At 36.7% G+C, this 27405-nt stretch overlaps 3 protein-coding genes across 9 annotated transcripts; 2 read left to right on the top strand and 1 right to left on the bottom strand.

The window, feature by feature from the left end:
- The first annotated feature begins 6296 nt into the window (after positions 1–6296).
- On the top strand, positions 6297–15363 carry LOC109236733 (carboxyl-terminal-processing peptidase 1, chloroplastic). 7 transcript variants are annotated; one of them, XM_019402943.1, is made up of 13 exons: positions 6297–6730; positions 6822–6941; positions 7598–7735; positions 8992–9096; positions 9180–9348; positions 10071–10147; positions 10230–10274; positions 10405–10488; positions 12699–12737; positions 12818–12880; positions 14533–14662; positions 14729–14785; positions 14864–15363. In XM_019402943.1, the coding sequence occupies exons 1-12, from the start codon at positions 6353–6355 to the stop codon at positions 14782–14784; spliced, it is 1404 nt and encodes a 467-aa protein (XP_019258488.1). In that variant the 5' UTR covers positions 6297–6352; the 3' UTR covers position 14785; positions 14864–15363. The 7 variants fall into 7 exon arrangements, 3 of the variants coding, with proteins under 3 accessions (XP_019258488.1, XP_019258489.1, XP_019258490.1); XR_002069538.1 differs by lacking the exons at positions 14729–14785; positions 14864–15363 and adding an exon at positions 14087–14210 and having other exon boundaries at positions 14533–14624; XR_002069536.1 differs by lacking the exons at positions 14729–14785; positions 14864–15363 and adding an exon at positions 14087–14210 and having other exon boundaries at positions 14353–14623.
- Positions 15364–17105: 1742 nt separating this feature from the next.
- Positions 17106–20789, top strand: LOC109236731 (PLASMODESMATA CALLOSE-BINDING PROTEIN 1-like). The gene is made up of 4 exons (XM_019402941.1): positions 17106–17347; positions 18606–19211; positions 19323–19413; positions 19502–20789. The coding sequence occupies exons 1-4, from the start codon at positions 17302–17304 to the stop codon at positions 19680–19682; spliced, it is 924 nt and encodes a 307-aa protein (XP_019258486.1). The 5' UTR covers positions 17106–17301; the 3' UTR covers positions 19683–20789.
- Positions 20633–24448, bottom strand: LOC109236732 (cold-regulated 413 inner membrane protein 1, chloroplastic-like). The gene is made up of 6 exons (XM_019402942.1): positions 24207–24448; positions 23986–24099; positions 21886–21981; positions 21726–21790; positions 21159–21228; positions 20633–21079 (listed from the first exon to the last, which is right to left on the bottom strand). Exons 1-6 carry the CDS (start codon positions 24368–24370, stop codon positions 20914–20916), a joined length of 675 nt encoding a protein of 224 aa, XP_019258487.1. The 5' UTR covers positions 24371–24448; the 3' UTR covers positions 20633–20913.
- Between the last annotated feature and the right edge of the window lie 2957 nt (positions 24449–27405).

The following is a 27405-nucleotide window of genomic DNA, read 5'->3' as shown; positions in this document are numbered from 1 at the left end:
ACTGTAGATTCATACCCTTCATGGCTAATTTATTCTCTGCTACCACATTTGCCCATGACTGATCTTGTTTGACAACCTTTGATTCATCATTTTTGCTGCTCTCAATAGTACCATAGTTGCATGGTACTATTCCATTGCTGGTGTTGTTCCTGGCTTGCTCTTGAGTTTTCCCGTTCCCAGATCCACTTCCAATAGCTTGAGTAGCTATTGTTGATACCCAAATTTTCCCTATGTATATTTTATATGCAAAGTACCCTCAAAATAGCATATGTATGCATATATAAGCATATCCAAGTGTTTTCTTATTTTGTCCTTAATTTAAAAGTTTTTTAAATCAACTTATCCCCCTATTTTATCCATAACAATCCAATAATTATTTCTAAAATTATTAGTTTTGATGATTTATTTATTGGATCTTTATGTTTATGCTAAAATGTAGCTAAGAGATTTTTTGCATATTTTTACAAAATCATTTAGTATTTTTTTAAAGGCTAAAATCGTATAATTGCAATATTAGCCCTTTTTAGATTTAATTGTGTTTATATTCATAAAATTAGGTCTGGTATTTTTAAATGATTAATCATGTACTATAAATTATTTTATTACCTTTAATTTATTTTCAGAAATTATTTTATTATTTTTTATAAATCAAATACGAAAAATTGGCTATTTAAATGTTAGCCCCAATTCATTTCGATAATAGCCTAAATCGGACCGCAATTTGAATCCCAATTACCCTGGACCAATTCCTATTTAACCTCAACCCAATTCCAATTTAAACCGACCCAAACCCAGCCTCGTTAAACCGCCCCTTTACCCGCTCAATCCAAGCCGTTGATCACTCAGATCAACGGCCAAAAATCGTCCTTACCTAAATTAATTCTAAACTACCCCCTAAACCCTATCATTTCCCACCATACGCCGCCTCTGAATCCCCTCCTCTCTTAAATCCTCTCTACAACAACCCCAAACCCTAGTCGCCGCCACCCTAATCTACCCTAATCCATGGCTTTCTATGGTCGTCTAAGACATGTATTAGCCTCTCATGGCTTCTACGTGTTTGGTTCTGTGGTCTCATGACCAGATTCTGAAGGGGCTTAGTCCAGTCCTTGCTCGATGGCCTTTCTCCGGTCATCTCTGACCTTTCTCCGGCCAGCCATGGCCACTCGAGTCAGACCTTTTACTCTCTTGTTTAGATCGATGGCTTTCAAGGCATTTCTCGTCACTTGGGGTTCTTCTGAAACCCTAATCTCTAAGAATTTTTCGACTCCTTTCAGGTTCACTTTATATCTATGCTTGCTATGAGTTTTTAAACGCCTTCTCGAGGTCTCTTTAATTTTGCTTTAAAAAAAAAAGACTCTTCATCTTTTTCTGATTAAGGTTTTCCTTCAAGTTCTTCTTTTCAATAAATTTTCTGAGTTTAGCATGATAAAAACCCTAATTTCTTTTGGGGTTTCTGAGACTATTTGTTAGTGTTTGTCTGATTTACTTGTTTATCATCTCTAGACTCGATCGGTGTTGTAAACCCTAATTTCTTTGGGTTCATTCGAGTTTCTGAGACTATTTGCTAAATATTGTCAGATTTATTTGTTTATCATCTATAAACTCGATTGATGTTGAAAACCCTAATTTCTTTTGGGTTCATTCTAGTTTTTGAGACTATTTGCTAAATATTGTATGATTTATTTGTTTATCATCTTTAAACTCGATTGAGGTTGGAAAACCTTAATTTCTTTTGGGTCTATTGGAGTTTCTAAATTGCTTGTTCAACTTATTTGTTTATCATCTTTTAAGCATGAATATTGTTAAAGAAAACCTATGTCTTTGAGTTGAAACTGCTCGTTTGAATGCCTGACTTGATTTGAAGTTCCTTGTTTCAGCATCTCTTTCCCTTATATGATTCCTCTGATTCTGGGTTCTTACTATCTTTGAAACTCGACTATGCCGTGAGACCCTTTGCATGCTCCTGACACTCTATTTTCTTTACTACTGATTCAATGAGACCTGCCCTACTTGACTATCATGCTTTGAATATTTGCTATCCACTGACTTTGTACTACTATTGCATGCTGTTTCTTTGCCAATAGTTTGGCCTCACATGTCTTTTGTTTGTGCATTCTATTTATATGCTGAGGTTCCTTCTTTGATTGATGCTCAATTTTGGGACTGATTTCAAAACTTCTCTTTTTGTGAACTCTAATTTTACTCGCCTGTTTAAAGTCATTGATACCTTTCCTTATTATTGCCTTGCTGAATCTTTTTCCCAAAAACAAGTGTATCTCCGTACTTGGACTCGATTGTGTACTTAATGTTTTACTACTTTCTTTTATGGTAATAACCAGTCTGCCTGCAAACTGATTTTCTTTCCTTCTTTTGAACTTGTTAGCCCCGTTAAACAAGTGATTCCTCAATTAAAGGGGAATCGCCTGGTTGATTGATTCTGATTGCTGATTACTTCCATATTTGCATTGAGCTTTATGTATTGCCTTATTTCTCACATGTTTTCAAAACTATAAATACCCACATTCTCTTCTTTCAAACACACGAACACAAAGCATAAAACACTTGAGTTCAGACACATACTTCACTAAAAATCTCTCTTTCCTCTGTTGCTACTTGTATTGCTGCCTTACCTAGCCGACTGAAAGCCAAGGCTAGGCTGTGGGAAGCTTGCTTATTTTTCTCTGCATTCGCATCTTTACTGGTATGTTCTAACTAATTTTCCGCATCAACAACAATATTTTTCTTTACTGTTTCTTTCATCCTTGTTTGTCTCCTATTTGTATTTAACCAAGTTCCATTATTAAGCATGTTGTAATCTGCCCTTTCTGTTTTGAATTAATGCTTCTGTCAATTACTTATTATGTCTTATGATTCCTAAATCCCCATCCCCAATGTGATTGATATCTGTGGTTGGTTTGGGGCATGACAACATTTGAACATTGCTGTGCCTGACCCAAACCCGATCCCCCTGGGATCATAACCTCCATGTCTCCTCTAGATGTTGTGTGTTCTGATTGGTTTATAGGTACGCCAACACCTTCTATTGCTGTGCATGCCCAAAAGCTAATCCCTGCCTAAGTACATAGGCTCTTTGCAATGGATTCCCAACCCCTGACCCCCTTTTGAATGAAGTTATTAGCTTTGTGCTTTACTATTACTGTTTTCCTATCACCCTTTATCCCTCTCCTTTCTCCCCTCAGTTTTAAAACTCTATTCCTGCACTTTCACCATATTCTTAGACTTAAGTTCTGCCCCTCTTGTGTGAGCCTTGCCTTGGGACCCATGAGCTCCCTCTGAACTTGGACACATAAGGGCTGGCCCTTGCACACTGCACTCATCTCTATCTGGTTTCATGAACCTGGGTGTAAGCACTGCCCGGGGTCCTTTGAGACTCTTAGGGAACTCTGACACACCTAGGTCTGAGAAAGGCTTTGAAACATGGCATCTTAAGGCAGTTTATTCCATAGCTCAGGGAGGAACCAAGAATCAGGCTTCCTCTGGTTGTAAAATTTTTATTTATATTTTGATGTAATTCAGTATTTCTGGTTTGTGAATTTGTAATAAACAATCGGGGTTGGCTAGTGGAAAAGGGATGGGTAATTATGCATGCTCAAGGGTAGAAAATACGCCTATAGGACTGCTTTCAATTCTGCATGTTCAATCTGCATTTAGAAACCATGTCTATAGGACTTACTTTAAATCTTGCATGTTCAACTTCACAAATAGATAACCTGTCTATAGGAATTATCTAAAAGTCTGCACGTTTATCACCATTTAGATATCATGTGCTTAAGATCCAATCGGTTATAATCTGGTATCATGTCCTAATGCACCATAAATCATTAGGTGGCGACTCTTAAAAAATGCAAAACCCAGTTCCCCAAAGGAATGAGTTGTCTTATACCCAAAATGTCATTAACCCGATTCTCCTGACGCAAGGAGGGAAAAAAGGGGGCGCGACAGCTGTAGGTGTAACTTCAATTGCCTTCAGTTTTTCCTTATTCCGCGATGGATCTGCTTCCTCTTTGCTTATCTCACTCTGCATGCTCCTCGGAGTGAGATTTCCAACTTGATCTTCAATTCGAACTCCCTTAGGTGACACAAATAGTTCTAGTGCTGCTTTCTTCGTCTTCGTTGATCGTTGTTCATCAACAGCGTTCTTCTGCTAATTTTTCTTAGGCCTACCTCTCCCTCCCATGGCTTCCAAGCGCACGTTAGCTGGTCCACGTTAACGTGCGCCGAGAGAGAAAAGGAAAAGGAGAGAGTAAGAGTTAAAATAGTTTATAAATATATACTTTTTATATATTAATATATATAATCATTGTATATTTTTTATATATTGAGTAGTGTATATAATTATTTTTGATTGACTGGTCAACTGTGATAGTTGCAAATTGGGCAAAATCTCCCAAAGTTTTTTGTTTGAAATCTTTACATGGATAGTCGATCAGGATTACTATTTATTTTCTACAACAACAACAACAAATTTAGTGTAATCACACATAATAGGGTCTGGTAAGGATAAAGTGTACGCATACATTATCCCTACCTTGTGAAGGTTAGAGAGGTTGTTTCTAATAGACCTCTGGCTCAAAGAAAAAGGTGAAAATAGCACATGCTAGCCAGTTTTTCGGACTGGTAATTAAAAAATAACCAGCATTTGTAAAGTCATTGAAAAATAGCCACATTTTGCTGCAACACGGAAAGTTCCAGCATAATATACTGAAGATTGGTGCACCTGTGTATGAACTTCCAGCATAAAAAATTTGAAAATAGCTTTTTGGAGTTTTTTAAATTTTCAAAAATTTCCAAAATGCATCTTCAAGTGAAAATTCGAAATCATATGAACAAACGCAGATTTCGGTAAAAAAATGAAAATTTTTTGGAGAAAGGGGAAAAGTTTCCTATGTCCAAACGGGCTTAGAGTTGTGTTTGGACATAAATATAATTTTGGGTTATTTTTGAAGTTTTGCGAGTAATCTGAGTGAAAATTTTAAAAAATAGCCTTTTGAAGTTTTTCAAATTTTCAGAAAATTCCAAAATCTATCTTCAAGTGAAAATTGAAAATTTTACGGAAAAGGGCTAAAATTGTCCCTCTACTTTGAAAAATTAGTCACATTTATACTTGTTTTTACTTTCTGTCTAAAATTGTCCCTACCGTTAACATAGTAACTAAAATTACCCCTAACCCTAAGAGATGTCCTACAGGGCACCTGGGACCCTTCTCCTAAACTGACAGCTAGGCAAATTCTGAACCTAGTTTAAAAGACCGATCCATTTCACTGACTATCCATGAACCCGTTAGTCCACTCAATAAAATAGCCAAAACTCGGTAACTGTTAGCTACACCATAGCCACGACATCTCGTACTAAACTCCATCCCCACTGGTTCTCACTGCCAAATAAAAGATTCTATGTTTAATACTCCACAATAGTAATACTCTAATCAACTTTAATCAATATTTTGTATTCTAACTTCATTTTGTTGAAAAGAAAAAATCTAACTTCGTGGATTTAACAACGGACCATTACTGTGTATATCGATTTTTGAGATTTTCGAAATATGTCAGTTCTACTTTAATTTTAGAGCTGGAGTCGGTTGGCTGAAGTGATTTCATTCATCGATTTGTTGCGAGAAAATCTACTTTGAGAAGAAATTTTTGGCCTCCACTGAAGGAGCTTCAACCTTGAATTAAAAAGAAGAAAAAAATCAGATCTAAAAAACTTTTACTAGAATTCAATTGGGTGTTATAAAATTTTGTTGGAAATATTTTTTAGAATTTGAATCTAATGTTTAAGGCATTTTGAGCTGATTCGAACTGGGTGTTAGGTTAAAATTTTCGGTGCCGACCTGGTAAGGAAGATGATTTGTCTTTCCGGCTGACTATTGGCCTTCTTTAATCAACAAAGAAGAAGACTAATTAATGGGTTCTAATGTCATCCTATATGGTTGTGCGAGTTTTAAAAATGGATTCATATTTGCTTAGTTGGCAAATTATTATGGGTCCCAGGTGCCATGTAGGACATTTGTTAGGATTGGTGGTAATTTTAGTTATTATATTAACGATAGGGATAATTTTAGATGGAAAGTAGAAACGGGTATAAAAGTAGCTAATTATTTAACATAGAGGTTTGACATTTTTCCTAAAATTTTATGATCAAACACTAAATTTTAAAAAAAAGTGAAAAATTTCTTATGTCCAAATGGGCTCTTAATTAAGGGTGCAATGGTGTTATTCATAGTAAACATAACTGTAACAACGCCCCAAGTTGGTTAATAAGTGTACTATTGTAGGAAGTGTCAAAACTGCGATAGTTTGTGTAAAGAAAAGACTTCTTCAGTCTGAAGATGAGGCTCCTCCACAGCCCCTCACCTCCACCACTGTTAACCTCCTTTGCACCGCGCAAAACCTCAATTCTTCACAAAAAAGCTTCTCTCAACTATGCACAGAAACCCCTTCAACAAGCTCTATCAACTGGGATCTCATTAGTTCTATCATTGGGGCTTCTTGTTTCTGCTCCTAATTCCATCCTTGCACTGGAATCTCCTTCACTACTTGAATCTTCTAACTCATTAAATTGCCCCGAGAACGAGGTGAAGGAGGTGTACACTACTGAAGTATCAAAAGTGGTGAGCAATGAAAGGATTGTGGAAGAGGCTTGGCAGATTGTGAACGACAGCTTTCTTAACACCAGCCCTCGTTCTTGGTCTCCTGAATCTTGGCTTGTATGTATACATTTTTCTCTCTATCTATCCTTTTGTGATAAAGGGTTTCTCTTGCATATCAATCCATGACTAAATATTTTGTTACTTCCAGAAAAAGAAAGATGACATCTTAAGTTCATCAATTCAGACAAGGTCAAAAGCTCATGATATCATCAAGCGGATGTTGGCTAGTTTGGGTGACCCCTATACACGTTTTCTTTCTCCTGAAGAGGTATATAAAAAAGTTCTCTTTACACCTATATTTGCATCTGTGCAGTTGATGATTGACTTCTTGACATGTATGTTAAAACTGGCATTCAATTTGTTGTGGAAGGATGGAAGACTAACACATGGGAATACAATAACTTTTTTGGTTTGGATAGTTATATGGCACAAAAATCATATTTCCGAGTTCGCTATTACAAAGCTTTAAGTATACTGGATATATACTTCCGTTTAGAGGTTGAAAGGTATTTATCAGTGAAGTTTGGAAGAGGTTTGACACTTCGTTGTTAGCATTAGGGCATCAAACTATTTTAAGTTCCTTTACTTTCTGTCCACATATTTTTTTTTTTATGATACCAATATATGTTTGTATAATTGTCCTGATTGTGTACGCATAGTTCATTTTGTTAGTTTTCCTTCCTTATCTCGTCCTTCCATTTTATTGGAGGAAACCGTATGTTAGAGACGATTTTTAGTATTTTTCGGCTTTCAATCATCTTCTCAGTCAAGCATGGTTATCGTATGGTAAATCATGAGATAGATGATTTCTCTTCATTCCTTCTTTCTAAATCTGTATTGCATTTTCCTTATTCAAATAAAACCTTTTACTCACAAACCTTTCAGTGTCCTTGTTCCATGACATGTACTGCTTGTCACTGAAAGTTCTCCAAGATGGCTAGATATGATATGACTGGGATTGGAGTTAACCTCAGGGATGTTCCCGATGGCAATGGAGGTTCAAAACTGAAGGTTTTAGGGCTCCTATTGGATGGCCCTGCCCATAGCGCCGGTGTACGACAGGTATGTCGTATACGGTCTGTTTACTACAAAAGCATTTGCAACTTTTGCGCTGATGTTCTTTTTCCCCCATTGGACAAGTAGTTGATGAAGTGCTAAATCTCTCTGTTATTATAGTCATGATTACTTGATGATGCCACTCACTGCAAAGAATTTTTCATAGTTTATTTATTAAAACAATTGAATAAGGAGAGAGAAGCTTTGAACTGCCAAACTAGTAGCCTCTGATTCAATATGCTTTCCTTCAAGGTCTTCAGTCCTTCTCACAACATGTGCTTGGGGCCTTGCTTGTTAGTTTATTTGGTGTCTTGTACCTTGCTTGTTAGTTTATTTGGTGTCTTGTACTGCATGATGCCTCGTGATTTTAAGTGCGTGAAGATGTGCTATTTTGGCTGCAATAGGTATAATCATTAGCACATAATACTAAGTTTTACCTTGGTAAAAACAAACAAACAAAAAAACTTAGCACATAATTCTAGAAATTTACTAGACCTATACCTATCCGGAGGTTGTGGGTAAGGTGCCTTTTCGAGCTTCTGATGGCTATCAGGCTTTAATGTCGTTTGTTTTCAATTATTTGCTTGAGAATTGTGAAGTTTAATACTTTCTTGTTTATCCTTATGCTTTCTTATGTATCTTTATCTTTTTTTGTGAGAAAAGAAACTTTCTTATGTATCCTTTTCATATGATCTCGAGGGTTGAGGGCAGCACCTCCTCTTTGTATTATCCCTTCTTACGCACCAGATTATCTTTTGCTATCAACTAAACTGTGGCAGATGAGAAGTAGTGAATTTGACCCTTGCTGAGGAAGGAAAATCTCCTGCTCTGCTATTGCAGTGCTCAATAAATTCTTTCATGCCGTTGATAATCTCTTCTAGTTCTTTAAATCGTTAATGTTCTAAAAAAGCTAGCATGCAAAGAGATGGAAGTTCCCTAATCTAATGGAACTTCCCTTCGCAATGGTCTTCAAAGAGTTAATAGGAAGTTTTCTATTTGGCCTATAAGAATACTATATCTCACCTACTGAATAGTTGGTTGGAAGCTCTTCGTTATTCGTAACGATTTTGCACATATTAAGAGTTAGTTACAGGTCTAATGAGTTTGATCCCTCTGTAATTTATTTTGTTTATTCCATTTGATCTAGTCATTGAATGTATCCCTACTTCGTTACATTCTCTCTACAGTTTTCCCTTCTCTAGTTTGATTTACCATTCAGTAGACAAAAGTTAACGTGTATCTTTCATGTGACCTCGTGGCAGGGAGATGAACTAGTGTCAGTGAATGGGGTGAATGTGCGGAATAAATCTGCCTTTGAAGCATCTTCGCTGTTACTAGGTCCAAGTGGGACATTTGTGAACATCATGGTTGTGTTTCCGTACATTGCCGGACCTCAATAGGTCTACTGTTCGATGATATCTTCATGCTGGTTCTCATGATGTAATTGCAGGTTAAGCATGGAAATTGTGGACCTGTTCAATCCATTGATGTGGAGAGGCAGTCTATTGCTAAGACGCCGGTTTTTTATCGTCTGGAGCAGATTGAAAGTGGTTCTGTTTCTGTTGGTTATGTGCGCCTAAAGGAGTTCAATGCATTGGCCAGAAAAGATTTGGTTACTGGTAATTATCTGTTCTATATGCAACCCTCTGTTGAGCACAATAACTGAAAGAGAATATTACTAGTTTAAGTGCTACTAAAGAACTTCATCTAAGAAATTAAGGGTTTTCTGCTTTTTACCAAAACTTTCTTGTTAAGAGTGTAACAGTAAGTGGACAACTATCACTTGAATAACGGGGGAAGGCAGATGCGAAGATGCTGATGCCAGAAGTAAAACATTAAAATGGAGGATATAAATATGAAATGAAGTCCAGCTTTGTTTCACAAGAGGGTTTTATGTACCTAATGGCTCTGTCAGATAAGCTGAAAGCTAGTAAAGCAGAAGTCAAGTTTAAGCACAAAATTTAATACATACATATCTCAGTAAGAGGGTTTTGCATGTCTTGGAAGAACAAGTTGAAACAACTCTGTGATGACTATAATTGCATTGTGGAGCTCTCAACATCTTCCAATCATTGGGCATCTTTGTTTGACTGCATTACATGTTAGAATCATAAATCCTTGATTCGTCAAGACCTAATAGCTGATGAAATGACAGGAGATTGTGTGCTATTGTATTCTGGAATAAAGTTTGTGTTGTTGGCATTTAGACTGTATGGCCTAACTTGTTAAGAATTGAAAGTATTATCCAGAAAAGGTTTGTCCATTCTGGATATCTCACACCTGAGACATGGTCTGAACTCTTTCAGTTTCAGCAATTGAAAAAAAGCATCTTTTTCTGCAGCAATTAAGCGACTTGAAGGCATGGGTGCCTCATCTTTTGTTCTTGATCTCAGAGATAACCTAGGTGGACTAGTGCAGGTTTTCCTTTACCCCTTGTTTGATTTGGTCTATGAGTTTGACAGTTTATTTGCATATAAAGTGGCAACGTTTCTCCTTTCAGGCTGGCATTGAAATTGCGAAACTTTTTCTGAATGAAGGAGACACGGTACACCATAGTTCTCGTCTTCTATATGGAACATTAGCTTTTGTGCGATATGGATATGCTTGAATTATCAGCTTTAAATACTTACCGTTCAGTAAGAAGCTTTTATTCTGAGATATATATGTATTTGCAGGTGATTTCCACTGTTGGAAGGGATCCACAGTATAGAAGGAATATTGTTGCAGAAGCTCCACCTCTTATTACAGCTCCAGTAATTGTAAGAGACTCTTCATGAATGAAATTTGCAATTTTCATTATATAAGAGCCACATCAATGACATCATCTGTAAAATAGAAGAATCCTTCAAAACTTTCTTAAATTGCAGGTTTTCTCTTTGTTTTTTGTTAAATGAACAATTGCATTAGTATTATCAACAACAACAACAACCCAGTAAAATCCCACTAGTGGGGTCTGGGGAGGGTAGTGTGTACGCAGACCTTACCCCTACCCCGAAGGAGTAGAGAGGCTGTTTCTGAAAGACCCTCGGCTCCAAAAAACAAAAAGACAAAAGGAGACAATATTAGTATCACCACGAAAATGATAGGAAAAATAGGAACATGAAATCCAGAAGAAAGATGCAAAGCAAAAGCGGTAGCTAGTAAAATAGGTCCTGCACTAAAACCGAAATAGTAAGACACAACATTGCCACTAGCTATCTTAGACAAAAACCCTACCAGACTAGTCTCACAAAGGTACGAAGTAAGGCAAGTCTCGACTACTTCCTAACCTACAACCTTAATACTCGACCTCCACATCTTCCTATCAAGTGTCATGTCTTCGGAAATCTGAAGTCTCGCGATATCCTGCCTGATCACCTCTCCCCAATACTTCTTAGGCCGCACTCTACCTCTTCTTGTGCCCTCCACAACCAGCCGCTCACACCTCCTTACCGGAGCATCTGGACTTCTCCTCTAAACATGCCCGAACCATCTGAGCCTCACTTCCCGCATCTTGTCATCAGTGGGAACCACGTGCACCTTCTCTCAATTATCATCGTTCCTAATCTTATCCATCCTAGTGTGCCCGCACATCCACCTCAACATCCTCATTTCTTACTTTCATCTTCTGGATATGTGAGTTCTTAACAGGCCAACACTCAGCCCCATTCATCATGGCTGGTCTAACCACCGCTTTATAGAACTTACCTTTGAGTATCGATGGCACTCTCTTGTCACACAGGACTCCAGATGCTAACCTCCACTTCATCCATCCTATCCCAATACGGTGTATGACATCCTCATCGATCTCCCCTCCCCCCTAGATCACCGACCCAAGGTACTTGAAGCTGCCTCTACTTGGGATGACCTGTGATTCAAGCCTCACATCCACGCCCACTTCTCCCGGCTCAGTGCTGAACTTACACTTCGGGTATTTTGTCTTCGTCCTGCTCAATTTGGAACCCTTAGACTCAAGAGCCTGTCTCCAAACCTCCAGCCTCTCGTTAACACCGGCTCACGATTCATCAATCAGAACTATGTCATCGGCGAATAGCATGCACCATGACACCTCCCCTTGAATATGGTGTGTTAACGCGTCTATCACCCGGACGAATAAGAACAGACAGAGCGCCGAACCGTGGTGTAACCCCATTACAACCGGAAAATGCTCAGAGTCGCCTCATACTGTCCTAACCCGAGTCCGAGCCCCATCGTACATGTCCTTAATCGCCATAATGTAGAGGACCGACACACCCTTTGCCTCCAAGCATCTCCAGAGAACTTCTCTAGGAACCTTGTCATACGCTTTCTCTAGGTCAATAAACACCATGTGCAGATCCTTCTTCCTCTCTCCGTACAGTTCCACCAACCTCCAAACAAGGTATATAGCTTCGGTCGTAGAACGACCAGGCATGAATCCAAACTGGTTGTCGGATATAGACACTGTCATCCTCACCCTCGCTTCAACCACCCTCTCCCACACTTTCACTGTCAAAGTTTGCAGTTTTACCATATAAGTCTAAAGAAGTGTTAGATATCGACTTCTAATCCTCTTATATCTCATGCCTCAGCATTAGCTTGGGTCTTTGCTTTAAGCTGTCTCAAAATTTAACGTTTGATGCCTTAAATTTGGTGAAGTTGGTAAGAGCAGTGGATAAATGAAAAGCAGCTATTCATATGTAACAGTTTGGTCATTTGTGCTAATGTTTTCCTGATTATATGGAATCATAAGTGGCTGCATGGCTCAAACTTAGAGTAGATTCCTTAAATTTGCTGAAGTTGCTAAAAGAAGTGGATAAATGAAATACACAACTGATACAGATCTAACAATTTGATTTTAAGCTTATGGCTTCTGGTTTCTTGACTATAGAATCGTGGAATGGCTGTGGTTAATGTTGCAAATTTAGGAATATTGCCTTTTCTCTGTCTAGTTCGCAAATGTTACTATTTGTCTTTACCACTCTGATGGCCTTAGTGACTTCCAATGCAGGTATTGGTTAACAAAAAAACTGCAAGTGCCAGTGAAATTGTGAGCTACTCACACTATATTGTTGCACCAGTTCTTGAAGTTTGAAATATTTGTGTTCTAATTTCTGAATTTCTCTTCAGGTTGCAACTGCACTTCACGATAACTGTAGAGCTGTTCTCGTGGGAGACAAGACATATGGCAAGGTCTGAATTTATAGTTATTGTCTTTGGCGTCCGTGAATCCATATTGACGTAGTCTCTCTTTTCAATATTTGAACTTCTTTATGGGCATACTAGATGGTATAAGTGCATCTTTATAAATTGTAAAGTAACTGTCAACGGTACGCTACATTTATTAACTAAACAAGACTTCTTTGTTTCCCCCAGAAAGTGTTTCCAATCAGATACATGATTAGGTATAACTTGGGAATTTCTAACTTTCCAAGATCAAAATGCTGTGCAGTGTATACTCATGTATGATGACCTGACTGAATCTGAACATTTACCATCGCTCCTTTCTTACCCTACTTTCCCCTCTTGCATTATGGTCATCCCATTCGTCAGTTCTCAAACAAGTACAAAAGCTTGATATAGACTCATGATTACCCTGTCTGCGGCATCTTATCTTCGTCATGACATGATTTTGTCTCCTCTTTCATGAATTATCTATCATTGGAAAAATAAGCACGATAGAAATAAATCGAATATGCATGGGACTTGGGGAATTTGTGAAAGGGGATGAGGCTAACATATATAGGCCTGAGGCCAAAATTATAGTTGGATAACTAATGTGCATGGGGCTCTGAGGACCTTTAGTGCAATCCATTTAAGACCCACATACCCACTCTGCGACCTCTACAATTCATCGTCAACTGTGGCATACTCTTGTTGGTTATGATTTTTACGTGACTAAGATGAAAATAAAAGGTTCTTCATCTAGAATGAGCGAACTACAGCCCTAATGAAGTTGTCTCTTTTCACATTATATGATCGTTGACATTTCAGTCATTATAGAGATTAGAATATCAAATCATTCATTTCAATTGAATAATAATCAATGCTTTCTGAATCATCTGATAGAACCAATTATGTCTACCAGTTGAAGCCTTTTCCATTAACTATCAACCTTAAAAATCTATCTTCTTTATGGTTTCCCGTGCTATAGTCCTGCTTATGTAAAGGGGGTCTAATTGAATCCTTAGCTAGTCTGGTACCACTATTTGTTGTTGCCAGGACTAATAGACCTCCACATTGGCGCATGTTAGCAGCCAAAGGAAAAGCAACTAGCATTGGTGGTAATTAACATATTCATTTGATTTGAAGAGGTGAACACTTACTTAAGAACAGAGAGTGGCTGAGTCGGGGATCTCAGCTCCTTCCTGTTCCCTATCTGAGGCGTTTGTGTTGCAGCTCCTTTAACAGTACTCTATTTGGGAAGACGTGCTCCTGGAAATTGCTGCAACTATTGCACAGCTGTCTGGAGAAGAGTTGTGCTGAGATGAATACAATTACACAAGCTCACTTAACGGCCTAAGTAAGTCAGGGGAAGGAACTGTACAAAGAAAAACCATTATTTGGGTAACCAGATCCCAAGGGGACTATTTTAAGGATATTGCTCTGTAATCAGTTAATTTCTCAGACCGTGAATTAAGTATATTTGCCTTTTGTCATTTTAGTTGTTGGGAGGAGATCTGTGCAGTTGGCACTGTATATGGCCTTTCACTGTGAGGTTGAAGTAGCTTGAAACCCAACTATATATTTTTACCATAGCTACAAAGTTCTGGTGTATGGGAGGGTAGATTTGCTGGTTCTTCTTTCTGAGTTACAACATCACTGTATTCTTCGCATCATTGCAGGGGCTGATTCAGTCCGTGTTCGAGCTGCCTGATGGCTCGGGTGTGGTTGTAACAATCGGGAAGTATGTCACACCAAATAACTTGGATATTAATGGAAATGGAGTTGACCCAGATTTCAGGAATTTTCCTGGTAAGATATTTACATGTGTTAACAGCATATTGTTTCTCTGAATCTAAAACTATATAATATTTGCAGCTTGGAGTGAAGTCACCAATCGTCTGTCAAAGTGCCATAAGCCACAAGGAGGATAAGGTAAAGTTTCGTATTTTCTTCTTCTTGTTTCTGTATTAGCTTATGGTCTCTTATAATAGCACTTCCGTTTACATACAGCTTGCTCGTTTTCCTTTCTGTGCCATTCTGATTCCTCACCATGATGGATGAACTTGGGCTAGTCCTATGATTGTGCAACACTTGGTTGATATGCGTTTAACAGATGTTCACCTTCATAGTCGTTTAGCTTCCCCCTTTGCCTGGGCACCACCAGGACAAAACCAAGATTGGATACATATTCCAAACCTCCTATTGTCTGGGCATCAACTTGAAGCACAAATCAAATCAATATCAGCAACTTTAATCAGATCAAGTGCACAACTGGCCACAATGGTGAAATAGCAGCAAGAACCAGCGAAGGTGTGTTATTTGTATTTAATCTTACTGATGGCAGGAGCCAGTGAATGCTAGTAGCACAAGCTGTGTACATAGATAACTAGCATTTTGCCTGATGTACAACAATGCAATATTGTATACATATTTTTTGAGTAAATCAATCTTGTGAAGGAATGTGTGCCTCATATTGAACTAAATGAATGACAGAGGACATTGATGCCTCATCGGTGGATTTAGACGCTTCAAAGGGGGTTAAAGTTTTTCTCACTTATCTCTCTTAATTGGTTCGTGTAGCGATGAAATGTTCCACCAGTTGGTAACAAAGTGGATTAAGAGATTCTATGATGATAAATGTTTTTGGATAAAAAACACAACTATGTCTTAGATGTTACCAAATGAGGCTTAGATATTACTACTCATTGAGGAGAGATACAAAAATTGAAGTTTGCAGTAGAATAATGAAGAATTATTAATTGTTAGATTCCTCCATCTTTAGTCTCTGAAATTGAATACTACTTGCACTCATGGGGAGACCGGAGAGTAATGGCAAAAGGGTCAGATTATTGGTAAAATGGTAATACCACAAATAACTTCATTGCCTGATGTTTATAGTAATCTGCTATAGCCATATAGCCGGTTAATTGAACATGTATTGTATATTATCAGTGTATTTAAATCCTTGATTTTATATCCATTTTACATTGAATTCGGGAATAGTTTATCTCCAGGCCAAGGATACTTTGGAGCAAAGTAATGATTAAATTCCAAAAGATTTGTAACACCTGAGAAAAGGGGCAGGGGCCAGAAAAGGTAAAGTTGATAAGTTACCTTAATTTTCCTTTCTGGTATTTCTTTTTTCTTTGGCCATGTGGACAACAATATTTTGATTATGTAAAGTGTAAATATGATTCTATTATGTGTTAGGAATCTTGATTAGGCTGCTAATATGAAGTATGGTATCAAAATGTAATTATTATTATAAGAATGTTGTCACCTAAGTATTATAAAAGGTGAAAAGATAACATTATGTCGTAGTGGTTTCTATAGGCTTTTCTTTGGACAGTTTGAATCTATACACTTAATAAGATTGTCGAATTGGCAAAGGGAAATTTGACAAGATATCCCACAACTTTTAGCCTCAGAGCATAAAATTTAAAGCAAGTAATAACAACAAAAATCTGCCATTTTTTTCTTCTCCTTACTTTACCTCTTGAGTAGTCGTTAGTAACAGTGGAAAAGTTAGACAGAAAAGAGGGACGAAAATTCTCACAAACTTAACCACCTTAATTTTAATTCATAGTATAAAGGAAGAATATCTGAGGGAAACAAAAAATTTGAAATTTCGAACTGAGGAATTCACTTTTATAGAACATCTGAAAAAAGTTCGTATAGAAATGCTATAGGATTATTAATATTTATTTTCTAAAATTTTAAAAACTTAACTATATAATTACTACTTGTATAACCAAATATGACGTTACGAATTACACTATAATTAATTTATGACAAATATACAAGAAAAAGGGTAGCATGGTGCACAAAGCATCATGCATTCTTGCAGGGGCCCGGGAAAGGCCGCACCTAAGGGGTGTGATGTACACAGCCTAACCTAATGCAAGTATTAGTGATTGCTTCCACGGCTCGAACCCGTGACCTATAGGTCACACGGAGATAACTTTACCGTAGCTTCGAAGCTCCCCTTCGAGTTATGACAAATGTATAAGTCATTAAAATTACTATAATGTGTAATTATTAGGCTATATATATGAGAAACTTGAGATTTGCATCCAAAACTAGATTACCTTTGTTGGCTTTTTGCCTTAATGGGACAACCTTTTGCTATTTAGGCACCTCCAATTGCTTGAAGTTTCTAGCTACCGAATGCCTCGTATCTCAAGTCTTCTTATATTCCTCTCAATGAAAAACTTAAAAACCTGTACTCTAATGCAAGAAAGCTAGGATTCTGTTCCCTCCTTAACTTTATCATACCTTATATTATATATACATATTACATGCAACAACCAAAGATTGCTTCCTCTTTACAGCTTATGTTTATAGCACTTCTCTTCGTTGAGAAACTACTTATATTATTCTCATCCCAAACTCTCCAATAGAAAACAACAAGGAAGAACAAGTATACAAAATCTATTGAAGGAGTAGCTATGAAAATTTCTTGCTGCTTCCTGTTTTGTCTCCTTATTTTTTCAGGTAAATATCAATATCTTTCCCGTTTATTTTATAATGTTTTAAAATATACGACAATAATAACTACACCTCAATACCAAATAATTTGGTATGGTATATAATTCTAAATGCTAGTAGTAAATTTTAGGTGATACTTCTACTACTACTTGTTGTCTTTTGATCCTTTATATTGTAGTCTTCGGTTAACAATTTGGACTATAGATATTTTTTGCAATCATGAATTGCCAAAGCTAATTTTCGATTTTTCCATTCCAAAAAATTAATGTCCCATTTGTCTATAGATTTTTTTTTCTTTTTTCTGAAAATTTATTTCAAAAATGTGTTTGTCCATGAAATATTGTAAGATTTTGGAGATTTTTCGAAAATGAGTTTTTTTAAATCAAAAAGTGATTTTGACCACTTTTTCAATTTTTTCGGAAAAACTTTTTTCTCTACTCACAAAACTACAATATTTTTTCAAGTGAAATGCATGTCCAAATATTATTTAAATTCCAAATACATTTTTTCAGCTTAACTCCAAATACTAGTAATTTTTATGTCCAAACGCCTACTAAGTTTCATGTTATACTAAATTTTCTTTTTATTTGTTCATAGTACTTACAAGTTTTTTAGGCATCTGAGATAGTGAATTTCTCTTAATCAGATAGTTTTTCCCACTGCGTGAGATTATGCTGGGAAGAGAGGAATATCATTTTGTTTGAATGAATTATACAATTTTCTACCGCTCATTTGAATTCATTGATTTGAAATTCATTGGCTTACTATCAAAATATTCTTTTGCATGCATATACTGTTCTAAGTTTTCACCTTTACAGCAAACTGTTGGATGAATCTATTTGAAGCATTATGATTTAATCAATCCGGATTTTGGACATACAAGTCATTGCAAAATTTTCATGAGTCAAGTTTTGGCACAAATATAATGCTTACTTAAATGAAAAATTCTAAACAGAAAAGCTTAGTCAAAAGAGTTGCCTTTGTCCAAGTAAAAAAAAGTACTTAAATCAACGAAATTTTAATTTCATCCATAGATAACAAAATTGTCTTTTGATTGGAAAACACAAAAAGTAGGTTCTTATGAAACTCCATGTTTCTGAAGATGTACCTAATACAAGAACTGCTAATAACACAAATTCTTTGGTTCAAGAATGTAATCTGGAATCAAACAACCTTGTGATGTACTACTCATTCTTTCAACATGCAGAATCTAAAGAAAAAACGAAAGACAGAACTGACACCTATTTGGTATTACTTACTTCAGGTACAAGCATTGCGGGCAAACCTTCCAGAGAAGCCATCAGAAAAAGCAAAAAACTAGCATTCCAAGAGGAGGACATTGCCATTTCACCTTCCATGTTCTCTACCCAGCAAGATGTTCCCATTATTAATCCAACAACCCCCGGTACAACAAATCCAAACCCGAATCCTAATCCGAACCCCCCCACGATGGATATCCCCCCGCCATCTACCACAGACCCATTCACAAACCCTGGCCCATTCACGAATCCTAACCCTAGCCCAAACCCAAACCCAAACCCGCCCATGAATCCTAACCCAAATCCAAACCCGAATACGAATCCAAATCCAAACCCAAACCCAAGCCCGACCAACAATCCGGGGCCATCTACTGGATCTTGGTGTATAGCCAGCCCCAGTGCTTCACCAACTGCTTTGCAAGTAGCACTGGACTATGCTTGTGGCTTTGGAGGTGCAGATTGTGCAACTATTCAATCTGGTGCAAGCTGCTATGAGCCAAACACACTTAAAGACCATGCTTCCTATGCTTTCAATGACTACTACCAAAAGAATCCAGTTCCCACAAGCTGTGACTTTGGGGGAACAGCAAAACTTACTAATACTGACCCAAGTAAGTGGAAGACTACACCTAACCTACTAAACGTCACATATAAGTAATTTTTCAATCTGCTAATCCAAAAAAAGTTGGCAAAGCTTCTAATTTTTCCTTTCATTGCTGCAGGCTCTGGGAGCTGTCACTATGCATCATCAAAAACAACCCCTACTACACCCCCTGCACAGCCACCTCCCACCCTGCCACCTCCAAGTCCTAGGTATAAACTATCTGAAATTATTTGAGATTTTAAATTATCTCCTAAGCAAGAAAAGTAAAGATGTTTGCCTGTTTCCTTGCAATTGCAGCACAATGACGCCGGTAAATCCATACACCCCAGTTGGACAGAATGGTTCTGGTTCAGAACCAACAGATTATGGTTTAGAGCCAACAGGTAGTCCCAATGGAGCAGATAACTCATCAAGCAACATCCAGTTACTCTTCTCCATGGCTTCTTTCATGGTGGCAATTGCAATAACTCATTTCTGAACAGATTGGGCAAGACATTGTTCACTGGGGCTGCAGGAAGACACTAGTTGTCTCCATACTTCCATTGATTCTAAAGAGGCCGAATCATCATGAGATGTGAAAATCCTCATGGCCTTCAAGTCTTCAACACATTAAACTTGCTATAATTCATCCATTTATGGCTTTTAGTCCAAGTAGGAAGCCAGTACTTAGTGAAGAACAACATCTTAATGTAGCCAATTCTCTATTAAAATATTTCTGCAGTTAATAAATATTTTAGACACAATATCTCGTTTTAGGATCATTTCAATGAAGAGTTATGTACAAAATTCGGGAACCGACCCATTGACAGGAACTAATAAGATCTACCATTTGTCGTCCAAATAACGGCATATGAAGTGTGCTACTCCTCATATACAGAGAACACAGCAGCACACCACTAAATTGCAAAAGCACAACTAATTTTGAAGAATCAATTGAAACTCTAACCTCTTTTTGTTTTTGCTTTTTTCTTCCTCGCACCAGTTACTACTTATTTTAAGTACATTATCAGAAACAAATGGGGCAAGATAGATGGCTCTCTTTATACAGCTACATTAGAGACATAATAAAATTGAGTTAGAATATTTTGGACTACTTCAGAAGAATGTTAACTCGTCTTAGAATTCAACAGTTTGTTAAAATGGGAAGACCTCAATAGAGAAAACATGCCCTGCAAGCCACTTCACTCTTCAAGAAAGATGAACGTATAAAATGTATGTCCAAGTCCTGCATGGCAGTGGTGCCGAGTGCCGACACTATGCTTATACAAGAAGCAGTCAGTCCCTCTTTACAACTTTAGCCTTTTACGTTTTGAGTAGAATCTGAAAGGAGGGTTCTTTGTCCCATGGAGGAACCATTGGAACTCGCAAACTCATTCCATGCAATGTGAGCCCAAAGAAGACACTTTTCTTTTTTCTAGGTCAACGGTAAAACCCAAAATAAGAAGCATTTTGTTTCGTCGATAAGTATCCAAAATGTTACCCGAGGTACAGAATTTAATGGGATACAAATGAAAGCTTGTTCACAGTGATCATTTAATTTATTCCTGCATGAATACATTTAACCTAATTTGTCCCACATACTTGACTAGATATACAGCTTGAAGTTAACATAAGAGGGACTTAAAGAAAGATATTAATTAGTGTGATCTTGACCCCTCAAATGACTCATAATTTATGGGACTCAGTTGAGCAATCACTGTAGTTTCAAGTCAAATCAAGAGCAAGCATGGCATAGCAACAATACAAATGATGGCTAGGGTGGCAATTATTGAACCTTGATCAAATGCCTTCTGCAAGCTGCCAGCACGTGTGAAATGCTGGAAACCCAGATAAGCTGCTATTGCCAAGGAAAGAATAACACCTTCCTTTGTTCCCCTGCCAAGCAATATGAATCAGATATAACTCCAGTCCACCAGAATAAGGAACGTTTATTTATTGAGGAAGATATATTAACCTTAGGTTTGCAACTTGATAAGGAGCCACAATTACCATCAACAATGCTACAAATGGCAATTCCAATTCACCTACAAATGGTCAAGATCAAAGTCAGATATTTCGAAGAAAATCATCTGTGTGATTGATCGTAGCTTAAAACATACAGCATCCAAACACAACAATCTACTTATCACCTTTGGTAAAACAGAACGGGCTCAATTCACAATGTCTGTTAACAATTTTCTGCTAAACAGCATGAATACATGATCCTGATTCTGCTTCCTACTATAAATTTATCCTGTTCCTTGACTTATCATGTTAAATTCACTAAGAGTTGTTAACATGCAAAAGTTCAGCAGTATTCCCTTAGTTTCTAGCCCAAAAAAATGGCTGACATCTTCACCTTAAAACAGGACTAGGAAAAGCACTGGGTACAATTTACTAGCCTGCTTCACTAGGGAATATTGGCTGGATAATGCTATCCAACAACATACAAAATACATATAGCAAAAAACAAAGATAATCAATTTTCTACATTTGAGGTTTAAATCATAGGCATAATAAAGGCAGCAACCAGCAGACCTACCAGGAAAGGAGAAGAAGAGACGAGCAATAAGTGCCAAAAATGCAGACCAAATACCATATTCACCCCTGAAAGTCATTTTTCATCAGTTTGCTGTAATGCGAGAACGTCCAGCTTAAAGAGGTAAGCACGACCTAGTTCACAGATGCTAAAAGAAACTTACTGGATCCATGAGACAACTGCCGTAGGAGCTTGTAAAGCAAATAAAGGAACAAGAAAGGACTTGTGAATAGCAGTGCCCTTTGCAATCATGAGAACGCTAGAAAATTCAACGACAGTCAGATTGCAATATCCAAATTATGGTGCAGCATGCAGCACAAGGTTTACTTGGAAAACAAAAGTAGTTTCTTTGTCATAAATTACACAAGAGTTTTTTTTGGATTGGTAAGGTAAACTATTTATTGATAAACAGTACCAAGTACGTACAGAAAATTTTACAGAAGTCTGGACTCCATCAAACACTACCCAAAAACAGAACCTAGAGAGTCCAAAAAGTGAGATAAACTAAAAGGAAAATTTTCTTTATGCCAAAAAGAACAAGTTTGGCAAGCATCTAAATTTTTACACAGGCTAAATCCTTTCAAACAACACTTATCAATCAAGGGGCATGGACTTTGAATCTTCTAAGAATACAAACTTGAATGGAAGAAAATTAATATGCACTCAGACTCTAGAAAAAAGAGACGCAAAAATAAATCCCAGGAAACGTATTAACTAATGTTACATGGCGGGAACAAGTGTACAGTCTATACAAAAGACTTCTGCAAATGTCCCTCTCTTTTTATCTTTTTGATCGTGCACAGTGTCAGGTTAATTCAAGCATTAACGAAAGTGCGCTTGGAAAACAAAGCTAGTGTGCCAATGCCAAGGGCCAATGCTCTCTCCTGGCTGATGCTTCTAACCAGTGGTGCTACCAGCAGCCTGTTTTCCTTGTACACCTTCTTGGAATATCAAGTACAAACATAAGCATGTAAATGACCCTTAATCATCAAGTAACCTGGAAGCTTTGAAAGTCTAAGTTGCACACATGGAGGATAAAATGCCAGAAAGCTTTTTTTTTGATAAAGTAATAAATTTCATTAAAAAAAGGGCAAAACATGCCCATATACAAGGAGTATACCAAAAAGTAAAAAACCTTACAAAAGGATATGGTTTTCTACGCAATCTTGCGATAAAGTTATACGAGATGGCTTGGAGTTTGGCCATGTCCTGAACTGGTCCGCATGTGCCATCATGTGATCATTGAAGGGGTTAAAAGGAGACGAAATAGACTTACAATCATATAGAGAGAAGTTTTACATGACCATTGGTGCATATGTGAAATCTATGAGAAGAATCCAGAGGCAACATCTATATGTTGAACTGGGAAATGGTATGAAGATCAAATTTTGGCAGGATTACTGGTTTAGTCACATCCCTCGTAAGGAGGAATTCAAAAACTTATTCAGCTACAGCCACATCCTAAATGTACAATAGCCTATTGTAGAGAAAATAATAGGCGGAGTATCACTTCAAGAGGAGAGTCAAGACTGGAAATTGGAGAGGATTACCTCCTTGTTGACAACTGAATTGAAAGCCTGGATTATTGAAAAGGAAGATTTAGTAGGATGCAAAAGAGGTTTACTGGATACGGGTGTTATCATATGCTTCAGAACGGAGGAATGAATCTTGGATTTGGCCTCGTCGATTAATCTGAAAAACTAAGGCTCCTCTAAGAGTGTCTAGTTTTAATTGGACAGCACAAAATGAAGATCTGAGCAAGAGAGAGAGACTGTTTTGTGCAGTAGGTGATAAAATGTATCTCCTTTTTCCCTACACTGTGACGTGATTACTGACATACAGAATATGTTTCTAAATCTACCTTGGTTCCAGTGGTAATGCCGAATCCCTTAGAGATACATATCATAGTTGAACAGGGAAAAGATCACAGAACTCTCTTAGAAAGCTTGGTCACACAATCCCATAATGCATCATGTTGGCCCTTATGGATGGAGAGGAACTGTAGATGTTCTAATGAAAGCTAATCACATTTTGAATCTAGCTGTTTGGTGTACAGCTTGAATAATGTAAATGCTTTAATGGACTTCATATGCTCCCTACAACTATGAGATTGGGGTCTTTTAGTATATTTAATTTGTCTCCCCATACTCCCAATTCACTTGGTCAAAATTAAAACTAAAAAAAATCGAAACTTTAGAAGCTCCAATTTTACAGCAAACATAGCAGCAAAATAAGCATAACAATTAAGTAAAAGGAGACTTACAGAGAGGAGATAGCACAGACCCACTGTAGATTTGTAGGAGCAAGAGCTGCAACATAACAAACAGCCCCTCCACGTCTCTGCCTCATCATCCCTCCACTCAAATCAATTGAAACTCTGTAAAAGAAAAAAAAAATCAAACAAAACGATTAAAGAGGGAAAATAGACCAAAGTGAAATGAATTTATCATATAGAATCATTCAAACAAATGATAATTAACTTACCTGAGAGGGTTATACCCAAGAAAACTGGAGCGGTGCTGCAACTTGTGATGAGAAATCCTAGTTTGATGACATTGAGGAGATCTCAAAGCATAACGCTGCTTATTGTAGGAAGCAAAACAGTGTGTAGGAGTAAAGAGGGTAAGAGAAAGAGAAAGACTCATCATTTTATTTTGCTTTTCGCCAGCGAATGAAGAGAAACAAAGTGGAGATAAAAGGAAAATGGAGTGGGGAGTGAGAATGAAAGATGGTGATTTATGCGTACAAGAAATGGTGTGACATTTGTCAAATATTGAAGCTTTCTTAGTTGGACAAATAGTGATGCCTCGTTTGGATTATTGAATTATTGGAGTTTTAGATTGTTCTTTGCTATTCTGAGGGTACAATTCCCTGCAAAGTGGCAATTTTTGTGGGAGATATTTTTTTATGCTTAAGCCATTCCAACACCGTTGATTAAAATGCTTGTTTAGATTTTTGTTACGTGTCGTTTAATGTATCGAATTGTATTGTACTACAATGTATTGTATTGTTTGATGAATACAATATTTAGATATATCATATTGTTTATCATCGTTTCATGATGTCAGGCACCAATAGTATGAATAATAAATTTGCAATATTACTAAGAAAAAATAGGATACGAAATAGAATTAATATATAAAAAAGTAGGGTACATGATAAAATATAATTATTCAATAATAAGAAAGGATAAAAAAGAGGAGAAAAAAAAAATGACACCATTACACCAAATCCGTTGTAGCATAAAGTGACACTTTGTAGTTACGTAACGATACAATACAGTAAAATTTAACAATCAAAATAAACGATGTATTTAAAGTAATAATATGATACGATAAAATAGGTAACAACCATCCAAACAAGATGTAAAGGTCCATAGTAAGATTTTAAATTTTAACATTTGTTTGATTTTGACTTAATTGATCTTTACGTCGTTCTTATCAAACAAATACTACGCTAGATTTATTTTATATAACTAGTGTTAGAACCATGCGCAAATAATTTGACAGAATATTAATTTTATAAAATTATGATCTAATATATTAAATTACTTTAATAATTATTATTTATATATTATTATTTAATATAGTGTACAGAAATATAACAAAATCTATACAAACTCAAAGGATACATATTATATAGTAACAAATAAATTGTTTGTTCCTTATTTATTTTTATTGTCAAATTAGCAAATAGTTGGTACTATACATTTACTAGTTTGACTTTTTATTAACTTGTTAATTGACTTAATATTTTGAGAACTACTAAGTAATTAGTTTTTTATTTTTTATTATTTTTATTTTAAAATATTTTAAAATTTCAACTTGAAAGTACTCCATAATTTGAATGGGTAGTATGCACAAATATTTGGGCGCTATGGAGGGTGCCTGGCGCCGTGCTGGGCGTCGGTGACGTGAAATGTATCCTATTTCGCCCGGGACAAGGTTATTTCGGCCCTAGACCTACCCAACACGTATAAAAGCAAGACTAAACCTATTTTTGAAGAAGGGGACGCCACTTTGGTGATATCTAACATACTTTGGAGGAGAATTCACGTGGGGCAACACACACCACGCTTGGAGGAGGCTTTCAACTAGTTTTTCTTCTCTTCCCTTCTTTTAGTTTTATAGTTTATTTGTTCTAGAGTTGTTGGGTGCTACATGAACGTTGTAGTTTGAAGCTTGAATTGTTCTTATTATTTTATCATATTGGTTTATTTATTCAATCTTGCGCTTAATTATTTGATTGCTTGATCACCAATTGAATACTATCTACGAATCTAGGATTGAACTCGGGAGAGGGAATTCTAGATTGCATATAAGATTGAGTAGAGCAAGATCTTAACTCTTAGGGGGAGCGGATTTGCGGTTAGGATAGGAATATACCTAATCGCCTTGCTTGGTTATTATACGGGAATTATAAATGCGTTCTTGTTAATCCTAATTCCATAGGAATATAGGCGTTAGGTTAGCTTGAATAGGCGAGTTGTACTTCGGGGGAAGGCTACGAGCAATATTAACCCCGTCAACCAATAAACTAGATAAATTAATTAGACAATTTAGGTAGAAAACTCAACGGGATTGTTAGCCAACCCATAGCTCTAGAATATTCACTCACATTGAATTCGTCTCTATAATTCACCAACTTGTTTTCTTTAATCTCTTAGTTTGTTACTCTAGATTATCTTTAGTTAAATATTCATACTTTGGATTCACTTGAATAGATTAATTGTTGGGTTTAATTTAGTTGATAGTTAATCATAAGTCCCTGTTGGTACGATATCTGGACTTACAATCCTATATTACTTGTCGACCACGTATACTTGCATGTGCGTTTGGGAGCAACAATATACAATTGCTCTTTTTCTATCTCTTAAAGAGTTAAGAAGAAGGCAAGCTTCGCACCATCGTCGTCGTCGCTCGGCTCGGCTTCGGCTTTGGATTCTGTCAAATGATTGATTGATTAATTTTTAGCAGACTATTGCCTCAGATGTTCCTTACAAAAATTCTGATTTCTCCTTCTTCTTTCTGCATTGTTTTAAGTTTTAACAGAAAAGAAAGCAATAAGTGTGATTTACTACTGTTCTTTGCGTTCGTTGTCACTGAGGTTTGAAGTACCGCTATACCAGTGAGGTTATCCGTTCTATCCTGGGAGGAATAATCCTAAACCTCGGGTACTAGGAGGGGATTAAGTTCCTTAAGGAAACATTGTGAATTCAGTGGGCTCGGATTAATTCAGTTCTTCTGCATTTCTGATTTTACATTTTTTTTTTAATATATTTTCAAATACAGAAGACCAACAATTTGACAATGTCGATGCCCAAATCCTTTTCTTGCAAAGGCTAAATAATATGATTATTATATAAAGTAATAATGTAGATATTCTAAAATACTTAGTCTTGAAATACCGAAGATTAAGTAGTAGGACAACGCATCTTAGCTTATGTCGTATCATTTAAAAAGATGGCATATTATTGGTGGTTGATTTATGTGATTATTGAAGTAACAATTGTCAATAAAAATAATATAATGTTTCTATTCAAAATTGAAGTCCAACAAATTAATTATAGTGAAGAAGATCATGCCCTTCCAATAAGTAAACTTTTTCATTATATTCATTGAACTTATGATTTTTTTCTCAGATGGTCATCCAACTTATAATACTAAGCAAGAAACTATTTTGA

Source organism: Nicotiana attenuata, unplaced genomic scaffold, assembly GCF_001879085.1.
Source record: "Nicotiana attenuata strain UT unplaced genomic scaffold, NIATTr2, whole genome shotgun sequence".
NCBI lineage: Eukaryota > Viridiplantae > Streptophyta > Magnoliopsida > Solanales > Solanaceae > Nicotiana > Nicotiana attenuata.
Note: the sequence above shows the minus strand (reverse complement) of the source record. Positions and strands in the feature narration are given on the sequence as shown.